This window comes from Alexandromys fortis, unplaced genomic scaffold (genome assembly GCF_014885135.2).
Source record: "Alexandromys fortis isolate MF-2015 unplaced genomic scaffold, M_Fortis_MF-2015_v1.1 scaffold_228, whole genome shotgun sequence".
Lineage (NCBI taxonomy): Eukaryota > Metazoa > Chordata > Mammalia > Rodentia > Cricetidae > Alexandromys > Alexandromys fortis.
This window is the reverse complement of record NW_026068115.1, coordinates 843,948-858,798: the sequence shown is the minus strand read 5'-3', so window position 1 is coordinate 858,798 and position 14,851 is coordinate 843,948. Positions and strand designations below refer to the sequence as shown.

Below are 14,851 nucleotides of genomic sequence, written 5' to 3'. Positions count from 1 at the left end.
ATTCAGTAGAGAGGTCCAGGAGTGGATGTGTTAGCTCTGGACTGGGCACCTCCCATTGAATGTTGGGTGTTTAAGTTAGGTACTGGTTCATTATTATTATTATTATTATTATTATTATTATTATTATTATTATTATTACAAATGTTCACCTCCTCCCATTCCCCTCCCCTCCCCCCATTCCCCTTCCCCTATTTCTCCAGTCCAAAGAGCAGTCAGGGTTCCCTGCTCCTTGGGAAATCCAATGTCCTCCCTCCTCCATCCAGGTCTAGGAAGGTGAGGATCCAAACAGACTAGGTTCTCACAAAGCCAGTACATGGAGTAGAATCAAAACCCAGTGCTTTGTCCTTGGCTTCTCAGTCAGCCCTCCTTGTCAGCCACGTTCAGAGAGTCCTGTTTGTTCACATGCTCCATCTGTCCCAGTCCAGCTGGTCTTGGTGAGTTCCCATTAGATCGGCCCCACAGTCACAGTGGATGGGCGCACCCCTCGCGGCCCTGACGTCCTTGTTCATGTTCTCTCTCCTTCTGCTCCTCATTTGGACCTTGGGAGCTCAGTCCATTGCTCCAATGTGGGTCTCTGTCTCTTATCTCCATCCATCACCAGATGAAGGTTCTATGGTGATATGCAAGATATTCATCAGAGTGGCTATAGTATAGGGCCATTTCAGGCTCCCTCTCCTCAGCTGTTCAAGGAACAAGTTGGGGACATCTCCTTGGACACCTGGGAACCCCTCTAGAGTCCATGACATTTTGAATTTTGCATGCAAATGGATGGAAATAGAAAACACTGTCCTGAGTGAGGTAACCCAGACCCAAAAAGATGAATATGGGATGTACTCACTCATTAGTGGATTCTAGCCATAAATAAAGGACATTGAGCCTATAATTCATGATCCTAGAGAAGCTAAATAGGAAGGTGTACCCCCCCAAAAAAAACATGTAGTTATCCTCCTGGATATTGGAAGTATACAAGATTTCTAGGCAAAAATTGAGAGCTTGGGGGTGAGGGTGGGACAGGGTTAAGGGGAGATGGAAGTGAGAAGGGGAGGATGGGGAGAGCTTAGGGGAATGGGACAGTTGTGATGGAGGAGGAGTGGATATGGGGGCAGGGAAGTATATATCTTAATTAAGGGAGCCATTTGAGGGTTGACAAGAGACTGGACTCTAGGTACTGGTTCTTAAACTGTAAGTGAATGTTGAGGTCACACATTCATGCACACGTGCACAAATACAGTTGCTAACAGTAAAGGCTTTTGAACACCTGAAAGCAAAAATCAATTCAAGATCAAATATGAGATGACTCTCAGTGTCTCTGGCCAGGCTTTCCTGTATCGCACTGCACATGCATCATGCTATTTGGAAGTCCATAACTAGGCACTGAGGGTCCCCATTATAACTGAAGCATCTCTTGTCACAGGCCTTCTCTGTCACTCAGTCTAGAAACTGTGTGTGTGAGTGTGTGTGTGTGTGTGTGTGATCTGAATGTGTACATTTGTGTTTTATTTTTATCTCTTAGCTATGTCTATATGCCATTATTTCACAATTATATCCAGCTGGGATTCATTCTTGTTTCTTCCCTAACCATATTTCTAATTTATGTGTCTATTATCAAGACCCTTGGTTTCTATTGCATGCCTAGTTATTTGACCACTTTGCTTGTATGTCACCAGGCTCCTGTTACACTCCTTCCTTCCTATATGGCTGCATTCCCTCACTCTGTTTGGACTGACATTTTAGATGGAACTGTCACCTCCTCCTACCATAGACATCCTTCTCATCTGCTTGCATAGTTCCTGGCTGCCCTGGGTTGGCTCCCTCCTCTCATCTTTCCCCCATCTGGCTGCCCTACGTTGATGCCCTGCTCTCATCGTTTCCACAGCCAGCTGCCTCCCAGATGATTTCTTTGTTATGCTTGGCTTTCTATACCATTGTTGTTGCTATCATCACCTTTTCTCCTTCTTGAGCTCCGTAACACTCTCTCTCTCTCTCTCTCTCTCTCTCTCTCTCTCTCTCTCTCTCTCTCTCTCTCTCTCTCGTGGTTAGCTGGATACAGATGTGAAATCCTATCCCATGCACAACCCCCAGCAAGATGGCCATCTTAAACCATCCATTTAGTTAAGGGAGATCAGAAGACCAAGAGTCTGACCTCAGTTAAACTCAGTTCCTGAGAACACTTCTGGAGGAAGTAGAAGGTTTTTATCCAGCCTGTGCCTGCCATTCAGGCTAGCTGGTTTCTGTCCATACAGGCCATCACTGCTGCATGATGGGTCATTTAAGGATGACTGTGAAGTGGGCTGTTGTTAAAGCAGTATCTGGAACCCATGGCTGTACCACCTCCATGGGCCCACAATACTCCGCAGGCCAAGTCAAGAGGTTTCTGTGGCACTATTTCAACTCTCCTAACTTTGAGATCTTCTGTGGATTCCCACAAAATAGCACTTCCCATTAACGTGAGGACCACGCTACCAGCACTGTGAGAGGCGTGTGGATCCAGGCTGGTGGCTGTAACACAGGTCTCCTCTGCTCTTTCCCTCTCTTCTGATGGGATCGTAATCATGATCCATTAGGATTCTATATCACTCCAAAGACCTGAAGTAACAGTGCTTGGGAAGGATAACTGACTTCTCCTACCTAGATGCCCTCTCTTGTGTTCATTTCTTTTCTGGACCAGAACTTCCTTGTCATTTATCATTTTAGTCCTAGTGCTTAGACTGAGTTCACCACAGAGTGTTTTCTTGCAGGAAGATACAAGTACACCCAGCCTAAGAGTTTGGGGCCCTGAAGATGGCCAGGGAGTACTTTATCTGACAGAGTACTTGTTTCCTGTGTCAACTGGGAGGCACTGTTTACTCACTGCTGACAGACACACACAGGATGGAATGGGGGCTCCATGTCTTCACTGCAGCCTCCTGGTAGTACGGCCTGCCGAGTGCAAGCACTAATGAAACAGGATGGGAAGTGCCAGCCGACAGAGCTCAGCTGTGGGAAGCGGGGACGCTCTGAAGAAGAAGACAGCTGCAGATTGGTCTCAAAACCATACCACTGCCGTCACTGGACATTCATCTGTCTACACACATGCGAAGACATATGGGGAACAGTTGTATCTGGTCAGACCAGAAGGGGAGAGTCCATGGCCAATGGTTCTGCCCACCATAACCAAAGGAATTGGTTTGGTGAGGCAGAAGCTGGTAGAGTGAAGTGGGCTGGCTCTGTGGGCCAGGCAGTCTTCACCTTTATGTCTTCACCAAATGAAGCTACTGAGGCTGCAAAGTACATACCAGGCTATCTGTGAGTTGAGTAGTTGTCTCAAAAGTTCTGTGGTATGCGCTGTATCTAGTCCAGAGCCTGAGAGAAGCAGGCTGCTCTGCTGTACTGCTTTCTGTATCCATTCACAAAAGGAACTGAGCTTTCTTTCCTGTGTATCTCCTCTACTTGTCCCTTTCCTCTTTCCTGACTTCCAATTGCTGGGTTTACCTTGTGGAATTTTCTTTCAGGCTGGGTTTGTTTACTAAGATTCCTCTAATTTGTATGGTTTTCTTGGGAGGGGGGTTTCTTGTTCTACTCTAATGGCTTTTAACTCAGAAGAGGAACAGAGCATGTTATCTTGTGCCTAATCCCTCTTGAATGTTTACATTGCTCTGCCAGGGCTAGTACTGTGAAGAGTGGCAACAGCCATTTGCTCTGGAAGAGTCCATATGTGGCTGCCAGAGCTGATGGAAACATATTAACATAAGTGATAATACTGTCATAGAAGTGAAAAGTTAAATTGCTTATCAGTATATTGTGATAAGCTACTTAAATTTTACAGTTAGCATGTTCTGGCTTCAGACAGACGTCACAGATAGGAGCTCATGCACTTTATCTATCCTCTCTATTACCTCTCACTTCATTTATTATTCTCAGTGTTCAGCAGTAATCTATACAGGGTGCTGATCCCCTCTCCCAAGCAGGATGTCACATCTGGGCCCTGCCTTGGGTCCAGGCTATCAGTAAAAAACACCATTTGTGTGGCAGAATAGATGTGAGCAGACCTGAACAGCAAGCTTCTCACATGCCTCTTCTCAGTAGTTTTGGGAACTTTCCTAAGAGGGAACAAAGCATGTAAAGTGGGGGCAGGGATCATTCTCCCTAACTTTTCCTTGGCTCTAAGGGCCCTTGCAATCTACTAGTCTTCATCTAGCTCTCTCTCTCTCTCTCTCTCTCTCTCTCTCTCTCTCTCTCTCTCTCTTTCTCTCTGTGTGTGTGTGTGTGTGTGTGTGCGCGCGCGCATACGTGCACACAAGTGTGTTTATAAGAATGTAGGGCCAAGTTCTACTGGTGCTGAGGACACAGTGAAGGAAGATGTGCTGCATTCTCTGTGTAATCTATTGAGAAAGTAACCGTGCCAGTGAGTGCTATGCTGAAGGAGGAGGCAATGTAGCAGTGGTATATGCATGAGCACCATGGAAAAGAAGGAATTGGGGCAAGAAGAGTCAGAGTTGATCAAGATCCTGGGAAGGGAGAGCCACAGAAGCCTTCCTGGACTGCTGGATCTTGTAGCAACAGGATGCCACTTTAGTAATTGTGCTATGTAGACTTGGATTAGGTTTTGGGGAGAAAAGTCAGATTGTTTTATTCATTCATAATAATGAATACTACTTACTTATTAGTAACAGGTATCAGAGTGGGAAAAAACAAAAAGAAGGTTCTGTGAATCATATCCCTCCATTGGGGAGGCTCAAGTTTCTCAGAATCTTTTGTCCCTGCCCACTTTGGTCATTTGGTGTGGGGAATAAGAGGGACGTGAGTGACAAGACTAACACAACTACAGAAGGCACCAGTGGGTTATTTGTATCTTGGATTCCCAGGGAAGACAAGAGGTTCTGACGTCCTGGCCTAAGCTCTCTGTTCCCCTTCATGACTTTGTTCTTTACCTGGTTACCTAGGTGGCCTCCAAGCCTCCTTGGGCTTTGGTGTTGGTGTCAGATGTGCTGGGTCTGGGCCCCACATGTGTCCTCTCAGATAAATGTCTATGTCCTTGCTGCTGGTGGCTCAGGGTCCCTAGGTCTACTACACACACTTGCTACCCCCAATCCCCAGGCCAACCTTCTTCACTTTGTCTTTTTGGTCATCAGAAGTGAGTGCCAGGAAGGGGGAAGAAACCTCAGGCTGCATATCATTGGCTACCTGTGCAGTTTTGCCCTCTCTGGCCAGGCCCATCCAGACTTCCATTTTGGGTAGGCCATTCTCATAGCCATACAGATGGCCAATATCAAGAGTGAGTTCTGCTGGCAGACCTGTGAATTAAGAGGAGCAATGACCTGCTTGATAGCAGAGAGAGAAGAGAGTTATCCATTCACGCTACAGCCAGTATAGCACAGGTGAAGTAGAGGTAGCAGGTCTAGTGTACTAACATGATTGGTTTGTGTTGTGTAGGGCATGTGGGACACAGAGGCCAAAAATGGGCATGCTGGGTTTTGCTCTGTGTCCAATCATGAGAAGTAGAATAGATGCTTTTCTAGAGAGTGTGGAATGGTGGGAGAGGCCTAATGACTCAAACATGGTGCCTCATTGCAGACTGTAGTTTGAATTTCCTCTCTTTGAACCTGGTCTAGTTTTGAGGCACAGGAATACTTCATAATGAGCATATAATGTTCTCCCTCACACAGGCATGTTTTTATAACCCAGAAATAATTAACATTTAAGCAGTTTTGGTTTATATCAGTCATGGCTAGAATCTTCAGGATATAGAGAAAACCTAAAATGTTTTGGTTTGAGTTAAGCCTCCAGTCAGGCTTTTGACCTGCATGCTAACATTTCTTGTGTTTCTTTGTCTTTCTCAGCTACCTCCCCTGGTTCGAAGTGTTTTATAAGCTCCTTAACATCTTGGCAGATTACACAACAAAACAACAGGTATTTGTCTTTTTTTTTTTTTTTAAGAAATAGCTGTTTTTAACAAACTTTTTATGATTATGAAAGTAATGTGTGCCTTATATGTCACTAAAACATTTGTAAAAAAAAAAAATGCATGTCCGTTGTAGAAAAGTTGGGAAATTCAGAAAACAATGGAAGGGAAAAGAAAATCATCTCTCACCTAGCATGCATTACCGCATCCCAAAAATTAATATTGCTAAAATTTTTAGTTGTTTCTTCATTGTTTTTTTTTGTTCTGAGTTAAATAAATAACACCTAGACTGCTCATGTTCCCAGTATTAATGTCAAATTTTCCCAACAACCCTGAAAGTTCACAAAGTATTCAGTCATAATTTATCAAAGGCATGAAACTGAATTGCTCATGCCATGTTGCAAATCACTTAACTAGCAAGTGACTTAACAGCTGCCACAATCCCCATTTTGATAAAGTTTTGTGGTATTTTTATAGTAATTCTTCTAAGAGTCTGAAAATTCCTTTAGCAATTCTTTATACCTTAATTACATTTGGGAGAAATGGTGTGCTCACCTAAACTCCCACCCATGATGACAAAGATGGTCTGGGTCACTATTTAAAATTTTGTAGCCTGCCTATTTGGGAAGTATTGTCACAGAATAATTTCTTCCACTCTGTTGAAAATATTAAGTACTTTTTTATGGCTAACAGCGTAGCTTGTACCTTAGCTTACCTAAACACTTTCTTACAGTAGTAAAAAGGATTGGGGAGATGACTTGGTAGAAGGGTGCTTGCTGTACAAGCCTGAGAACTTTAGAGTAAAACCCTAGCAAAAATGTGAGGACCAGAGGCAGCTATGTGTGTCCCTGTTGACTTCAACAGTGTGGGAGGTAGAGACAAGAGGATTACTGAGCATGGTGGCCCAACCTAGGTGCAACTTCAGTGGCAGACCCTATTGTGAAGGGAAAAAGATGTTAGAGCAGGACACCAATGTCTCCTCTGACCCTTGTAAGAGTCACACACACATGCGCATATAACCACCTTACATACACAGAAAGAGGGAGGGACAGCAGTCACTCAAATCTTTGAATATAAAATATTTTCTTCAGTTTTCATTATTTTTCTAAGAAGAGAATTCTAGATAGGCAGTTACAAGCTTCTTGTGGGCATAAGTATTTATAAAACATTTGCCAAACTACTTTCCAAAAGAATTGCACTATTTTCTTAAAGTGCATTGTTTGCAACACAATCAAGTCCCACACTCTCATTGATAACATTTGTTGAACTTTTCATTTATTTAATAAATCAAAAATCTCGCCAGGCAGTGGTGGCACACACCTTTAATCCCAGCACTTAGGAGGCAGAGGCAGATGGAGCGCTGTAAGTTTCAGGTCAGCCTGATGTACAAGAGCTAGGTCCAGGACAGGCTCCAAAGCTACAGTGAAACCCTGTCCTGAAAAAAAAAAAAAAGTTACAAATCACAAATCTCACTATTATTAATGAGATGAATATTTGCCTGTGTACCTTTCTTTTCTTTCTTTTTTCTTTTTTTTTTTTTTTGTAAAGGGCAACATTTTAAGTTAAAGTGATACAACATGATTGTTAAATGCTATAAGTAGTTTTCCTTTTGATTTATCTATAGTATCCTGATTCTGAAAATGTTCTATTAAGAAAGTATAGTTCTGTATTATTAGGCTTAAAGGTCTCCAAATCTGTGTATGTTTATTTGCTTTAATTTTTTTCTCCGTATGATTCATATAATGTAGGCTCTCAGAAGGCCTGCAGTGGGGCACCTTAGTGAATAAGTGTTTTCTTTCTTGTTTTACCCCCAAGCCCTTTTTTAATCTATGACAAACAGAATCCTGATTTGCAGGGTTCCCTGAAACATGTTTTGGGAAATGGCTGTTGGGGGTAAGGGGAGTATACAATATGTAAATCTTTTCTTTGAGTGTATTGTTCTCGGTGACAAATGTTTTCCAGAGGTCACAACAGATGGCAGGAATGGTTCATAGAAATGGCTTCTCACTCGTCACACTCAGTGTGAAAGAAAGCATGAAGTTAGGAACTCTATCATAGAAGAACTGGTGTCTTTGATGAATGAGGTAGCAGGCTGCTTTGGGATCTGTTCATCGATTTCTGATGCACATGTAGCTCTGGTCAGGCATTCAGGTTTTCACTCAATTTGAAAGGTATCATTAATAAATAAAAGTATGTTAACACATTGCCTCTGAACTAGAGACTGATTCATGTTTTTTTTTAAACTCCACCTTTATGCTTTTTAATTTTTAAAACAACAATGCAACCTAGTACTCTTTAAAATGTATCTAAAAATGTGTATACCCATATTCCTAGCATTCGAGAGGCAGCGAGGAGGATCTGAATTCAAAACCATCCTTAACTACAAATGGAAACTCGGGTGGCTAGCAGTTCACTTGCCAGGAAGTGAGCTTGAAGCCTGTCTTGTACTACATGAGACCTGTCTTAAAGAAATTAAAAAGAAAGAAGGAAGAAAGGTAGGAAGGAAAGATGGACGAGTGAAGGAAAACTTGGGAAAGGAGGAGTGCTATAAACTGAGGATAACCCTGTGGGATCAGTATTTTTGTCCTCTGAGCCTGGTGAGTTATGGGAAACTGAGATAAGTCACTTGACTTAATTGACTGGAGTCTATTTTTCCTGACTCAGGATTCCTACAAAGTTTGTTGTCGCCAAAGGAATTATAATAACACAGAGTAAGGACTTTGTCTACAACTGGCTTGTTCAAAAGTTGTTGACTATGAGATCAGAACAGGATGAAAGGAAGGGAGATTTCAGTTGACAGTATACGTGGTCAACAAGCATGAAGACATTAACTTGGATCTTCAGCACCCACATAGCAGACAGCACCCGACAGCAGGCACTCAGGAGGAGGGATAGGCAGATCCCTGCATCCCATTAGACATAAATCCTAGCTGTATAAATAAGTTCTGGATTCACTGAGAGTCATTGACTTAAAAAGTAAAGTGGAAGGCAATCTAGGAAGACACCTGACATTGGCCAGAGGCTTCCATGTGCACATGCAAACACAAGAACACATACATACATCATATAAACATAGAAAACAAGACCCAAACAAAACCAGTATGGTTGTTCCCTAAAAACATCCTTCTCTCATCCAGAAGTTATGGAATTGTTGAGTGAGGTAAGCTTCTGTTTGGGAAGGAATTTATGTGACCAATGAGTCACCAAGTGTTGTAGCCTAAGGTGGGACATGGGGATTTCTGTGTGGGTCCTGGCCCCAGTGTTGTCAGACCCTGAACAGGAACCTGCATGAAAGGACTGACAAGAAACCTGAGCTGGGCAGCAGCCTGCTTGGGTGTTGTAGTCAAAGATGAAGGTATGTATGTGGGAGAGTAGGGATGGGGGATAGACATGATGTGAGATGTGGGAACTCAGTGGAGATCTGCAGAGATCCAAACAGGAAGGAAACCAGCAGTGGTGACTTGGTGCTTGGTGCCAGAGTATGAAATAGGAAGATCTAGCCCCAAGAGAGGGGCAGGGCTTTTTTTTTTTTTTAACCCTTATGCAGTGTAGTCACAGTATGCAAAGAGAAGGAACGTGACTCTGTATTGGCCTGAATTGGAGACATCATTGTGAAGCTAAAGCTTTAAGTGTGTGAAGAGAAAAGTAAGTTGAGATGTGAAGTATGTGGTGACCTGTGTATGTGGTACTTGATGGCTCTGGCCACTGAAGACCTGGCATCATCATTCCCAAGGAACAGCAAGCATAAACACATGGGATTCCAAGATACATACCAGGGATATGTCCTCAAGACACAAGGTAAAGGGCCAAGAGATTCTCAATTATCTTAGTCTGGAGCATCAAGACAATATACAGCAAATGAAAGGCTGTGCACTTGTAGTAAGATAAATAAGAGCTAGATTCAAAAGTTGAGGGATGGAATGCTCCCATAAGATGCCATGCTACAAAATGCTTTTTAAATGCCGTTGAAGGGGTTGCCCAATAGAGATCTGAGATGAAATAGTCAGGAGGCACATCCTCAATAAAGGATAAGCTGAGATTTATCGGGAAGCATCTGACAGCTGAGACGCATTCTGCAAAATGGGTGGTCTTGGTCCTACAGATTTAGGAAAGACGGGGGTTTTTTCAACAAAAGGAGTCTCAAGAGTGAGCCCTGCTGAAAGCCACTCATGCTTCTAAACTAATTTGATTGCCATGAGGACATGCACAGCACAACTGGACAGGATTTGATGGCAGTGCTGAGGCATATTTCCTGGTTGTGGTGATTAAATGTGGTTGTTTGAAGAAAGTGTGTGTGTGTGTGTGTGTGTGTGTGTGTGTGTGTGTGTGTGTGTGTGTGTGTAGATGATGAAGTATATGAAGTATAATGCCAACAACTCATTCTCAAACAATTGAGGAAATGAAAGAGCCTTCATCCCTTTCTAAAATTGTTCTGTAGGTATGAAACTGCTTCCGAATAAAACCAACCCTATGCACACACGCTTAAGCTTGTATGTCCTCTGAGAAACTTGACTATCAGAGCACATACTGAATCAAACTTGAAAACTAAGTTCATCCCTTTCATATCAGGCCCCCTGCCAGAAGCAGAGAAGGCTGAGGACCTGGACACAGCAATCCTACCTCCCTCCTGGACTGTGCAGCCTACTGTCCAATACGAGACTAGTGCTTCACACTTCCTAAGTGGGTGACTAGAAGGATTCAGTAGTTAGGGCATGGCTAACTATGTAAACTTAACTTTCTTTTATTAGCACACAGAGTTCCACAAGAAAGAAGTGGCTTTTGAATCTTTTTGAGTGCTGTTGTTTTGAGCATCTTAAAGGCAAATCTGTTTTGAGTCGAATAATTTGTGCTGCTTTGTAAGCTATTCAGCTGCTCACTTTCCCTAATTAAAATGCACGACTGTTGTCCTGTATCACATGCTGGTGAACTTGTTTCATTTCTAACTTTCTGTAATTGGAGGCTGCTACATATACCCAGTGAATACTCAATAAAATTAATTGAGGGTAATGATGATGAAGACAAGACTCACAGTGTCATTGTTATTTCTTCCAACCACCTCCGCCCTGGAAGTTCAGATTGTTTTCTTTTAGAAGTTGTTGCTATGGAGTTGAAAGGATAGATATGCTGAAAGCTTATGGTATATGATCCATAAAAGGTGGTCATGGTAGGTGTCTGACTGAATAGAAAATGTCAAACTTGATGTGGGAGGATCTGTTTGGCTCTTGCGTTGGAGCCATAAGCAATGTCTTTTATCCAGCTCAACTTGAATATCAAACCTATTTCTGTCTTGGGACCAGCGTCTCTCACCTGTCTCTCTGTGCACCAATACCTTACTACAGGTCCCAGCTTTTGTTACTTGGGCCTTTCCTTTCTTTCAGGAAAGTCAGTGGAATGAACTTCTTGAAACTCTGCACCGACTTCCCATCCCTGACCCCGGAGTGTCTGTTCATCTCAATGTGGTAAGTGGGACAGGATGGTGGCCACCCCAAGAAAGGATGTTTGTATGAACCTTAAGAGGAGGCCAGAGTCACACTTGTAGCCTAAGCCCAGGTTCAAGGCCGTCTGGGATGTGGGATTCTTTTTCTCTCTGAGATTCACTGAAGAATAGATGCTTCTCAAATGACCACTCATATTCTTAGTCACAGATGCAATGAATATGATGGCTGGAGCTGCTAGCCTCATCGTCACCTGTGTTCTCTCTGTCACAGTTAAAGCCCATTCTGGACCTTAGTGTTCAAATACTACCTCCCTCCTTATGCCTGTTAACTCGTGAAAATCCTTCAAAACCAATTCTGATTCTGCTTCCTGAAAAATCCTCCCCTGACCTCACAAGCTGAATTAGGTCTTCTCTTTGTCCCTAATCCTCTGGCATGCTCTTGGAGACTTAGTGCCATCCTGCTGGAGTAAGCTGGTATCCAGTGCCTGTCCTTTGAAGACAGTGTGAGGGTTCTCAGCATCATTTCTGGCCTACAGCAGTCATTATTTATTTGAGTGCTTTGAGATGCATCCTGTACATTGTGTAGTGTGCCAAGGTAGAAATTCCTCTCAGTCAGCTGATGGGAAATTTCTGTTCTAGTTGTGTATTTTGCTAGTGCTTGAAGTGATTTTAACCAATACCTCTAACTATACAGACTCAGATTCCTTATTTGTCAGAAAGATTGTATAGGAGTTATTTCTATAGTTCAGTTACTAAATTATTTGATCTCTTAGATGGAAACCATCGTTGCCTTTATCAGAAATCTATGGTAGACACCCTTTTCAGGCATCCACTGTCATGCAGACCTGTCTCCCTATCCCGTAGACCTGGCGGATTAGATAGTGTCCTCTTCCAGCTTCTCAAGAAAGAGACACAGTGCTGGTTTCAGGGATCACGGAGGTTTCAGATTCCATAAGGCAGACTAGTGAGTTTTACCAGAATGGTATCAAAAACCACAGTATTACCAATAATGTTTACAATAACAAATCTATTTTATGTTACTAATTTATACAAAATATACACCTCTAGTGTTCAAAATTGTCCCAGTATAGGTGTTAACATTCTCATTCTGTAGAGTTTAGAGAGGGAAAGTGTCCATGCAAAGTCACGTGATTTAGAAATGACAGCCTAGCTTTTACAATGCTGAGCTGAAAGTAGGAAGGGACAGAGGCAGGGAAGGAGGTGGGAAGCAGGAAAGAAGAAAAAAATTTACTTATGGAGGGTTTGCTCATGGGGAGTAGGGACTGCCAGAAAACATGAACAAGTATGCTTTAGACCCAGTCATCACTGAGCAGGGCAACCCTGCCTTTGTCTCAATCTTTTTTCCTAAACAGCTTGATCTCACTGCTTTGGCCTGTAATGACATCCGACAGGTAGCTGTGGAGCAGCCTGGCTAGGTCACAGCTGCCGGAGGAAGGGCCACTCCTTCCCCAAAGGGCTGCCAGCGTACTGTCAGGCCTCAAGGACAAGCCAGCTCAGGGGTAGGAGGAACTTTTGGGTGTGCAGCTGTTTCATTCCAGTGGATTCTAGGAATGTTTCTGACCTCTCCTGGTCCCCAGCATTTCATGGGCAATGGAGCAAGACAGAATCTCCAAGGACAGCCTGGGGACTAGTTGGTTTAGAGCTCTGCCGGCTCACTCTTTACAATCCATTGCATCTGTAAAGGGTGATTCCCCCTCTTCACTAGACAGTCTTCTTCCCAAAATGCATTTTTATTTGAAGGACTAGCATCTCATTTGTAATATAAATCCTAAAATATTGGTGTAATGCCAAGCCTGGGCTTTGTTTATTTAACCACTTTGTGCAAGAGAATGTGCCTATGTAGCTGGTGGTGTAGGTAACTGAGAAAAACAGAAATATAAACTAGCAGTTTGAACAATAATAATTGTGTATTAAAATCCATTTGTTAATCTGGGTGTGGTAGTGCATGCCTATATTCCCAACATTCTGGAAGAGGCAGGAGGATCAGTACAAGGCCAAAACCAGTTTAGTCTGTTTCAGACCAACTGGAGCTACTTAGTGAAATCCTGGGTTCAAATAAATAAAATAGTAAGGTACCATTTGTTGTGTGCTGAATGCCCTCATGTATGATGTTCTTAGAGTGTCAGACAGGCAGCTCATTGTTGCCATCATTAGTAGTACAGCTTGTCTCCGGGACCCTTTATTTTAGAAAGACTATTCAATTCATTTCTCTAGAAATCTACTTACTCTCCCATTACCCAGGAGCAAGGGGTTGGGGGAGAAGTCCAGATTTGAGCTTAGGCCATGGGTGAGCTGAATCTCTCTGCACTTGAGCTTCCCTGGCCTTTCACAGTCCATCTTTAACTATCCATCCTTCCAGTACCACTTACCATTATCTTTCAGGCATTTAGAAGCAGCAGAGGAGGTAGCATTAGTTCAGCCAGTTTTCATTTAATTGGAGATACAGGCTTCTTATAAACATGGAAATGCCTCATTATATGTCTTTGAAGTCTTTCTCACCCAGGCTCCAACTCTCTTCCATGACAATCACACTGTAAGTCAGGAGCTCATCCTCCATTGGCAGCCATATGTATCCATTTCAGATGGAGTAGCCTTTGGCTGGGACTGTCCTGAGCATCATATGAGCAGATTTTGACTACAGTATAGATTGATGAGACCTCAGATGCTAAAATGGAATTACAGAATTGGTGGGGACATTCTATCATTTAGTGAGTGAATCTACTGTTATACGGTTTCTGAGAGTCCACTACCCCATTGAACAATACATTTCAAAACTGGCCACTTCTTTGTGTTTAGAAATCTGCAAATATCACATGGGAATTTAGACTTTAGCTTCTTGGAGTTTTTCATTCATGTCCCCTAAAGACATTTGATCTTTAATGCTGATGAATCAATGCATTGATCCAACATTAGCCTAAGCAGCTATAATGTGGATATTTACTATAAGAAAACACAGCTTCCTCATCTGAGTAAGGAAGATGCTTTAGAACATTTACCTAAATTTGGAGTTAAATCAAGTGCAAGTTAGCTCATCTTGAAAGAATATGCAGCTTGTGTTTTTTTCTTTTCCAGCATTCTTATTTCACTGTGCCTGATACCAGAGAGCTTCCCAGCATACCTGAGAATGTGAGTACTTGGAACGGGAACATTACATTTGTTTGTTTACTGCTTGTGTTTTTAAAACAATAGGGTATGTTTTCAATGCTATTTACAGTAGATTACTAAAAGAAAAATAAAAAGAACAATGGATTATAAATAGCAAAAGTAACTTGAAAATATAGAGTACAGACACAAGAAAAGGTATTCTTCATATTTCTCACAGGTCATCCCTTATGGTTGATATTTATTCATTCCAGTCTTTTTAGGACATTTTCACATAACTAAAATCACATATTAGAAGAACATCTTAGATTTTCATAGTTAAGAAATCATTGTTATCCACCGCATAATACTCCATTGGAGGGCACATAGGTGTTCTTTCACAAGGGAGACTCAGATTCTTCTTTCTCTCA

At 42.5% G+C, this 14,851-nt stretch overlaps 1 protein-coding gene across 12 annotated transcripts in view; it reads left to right on the top strand.

Annotated features, from left to right (window-relative positions):
* The window catches only part of Dennd1a (DENN domain containing 1A), a 552,823-nt gene that overhangs the window by 270,586 nt on the left and 267,386 nt on the right, over nt 1–14,851 (top strand). For all 12 annotated transcript variants that reach the window (XM_050124870.1, XM_050124871.1, XM_050124877.1 and 9 more), the window contains 3 exons: nt 5,820–5,889; nt 11,260–11,340; nt 14,412–14,465. In XM_050124870.1, the coding sequence (XP_049980827.1) occupies nt 5,820–5,889; nt 11,260–11,340; nt 14,412–14,465 (205 nt within the window). The remainder of the gene's footprint in view (nt 1–5,819; nt 5,890–11,259; nt 11,341–14,411; nt 14,466–14,851) is intronic.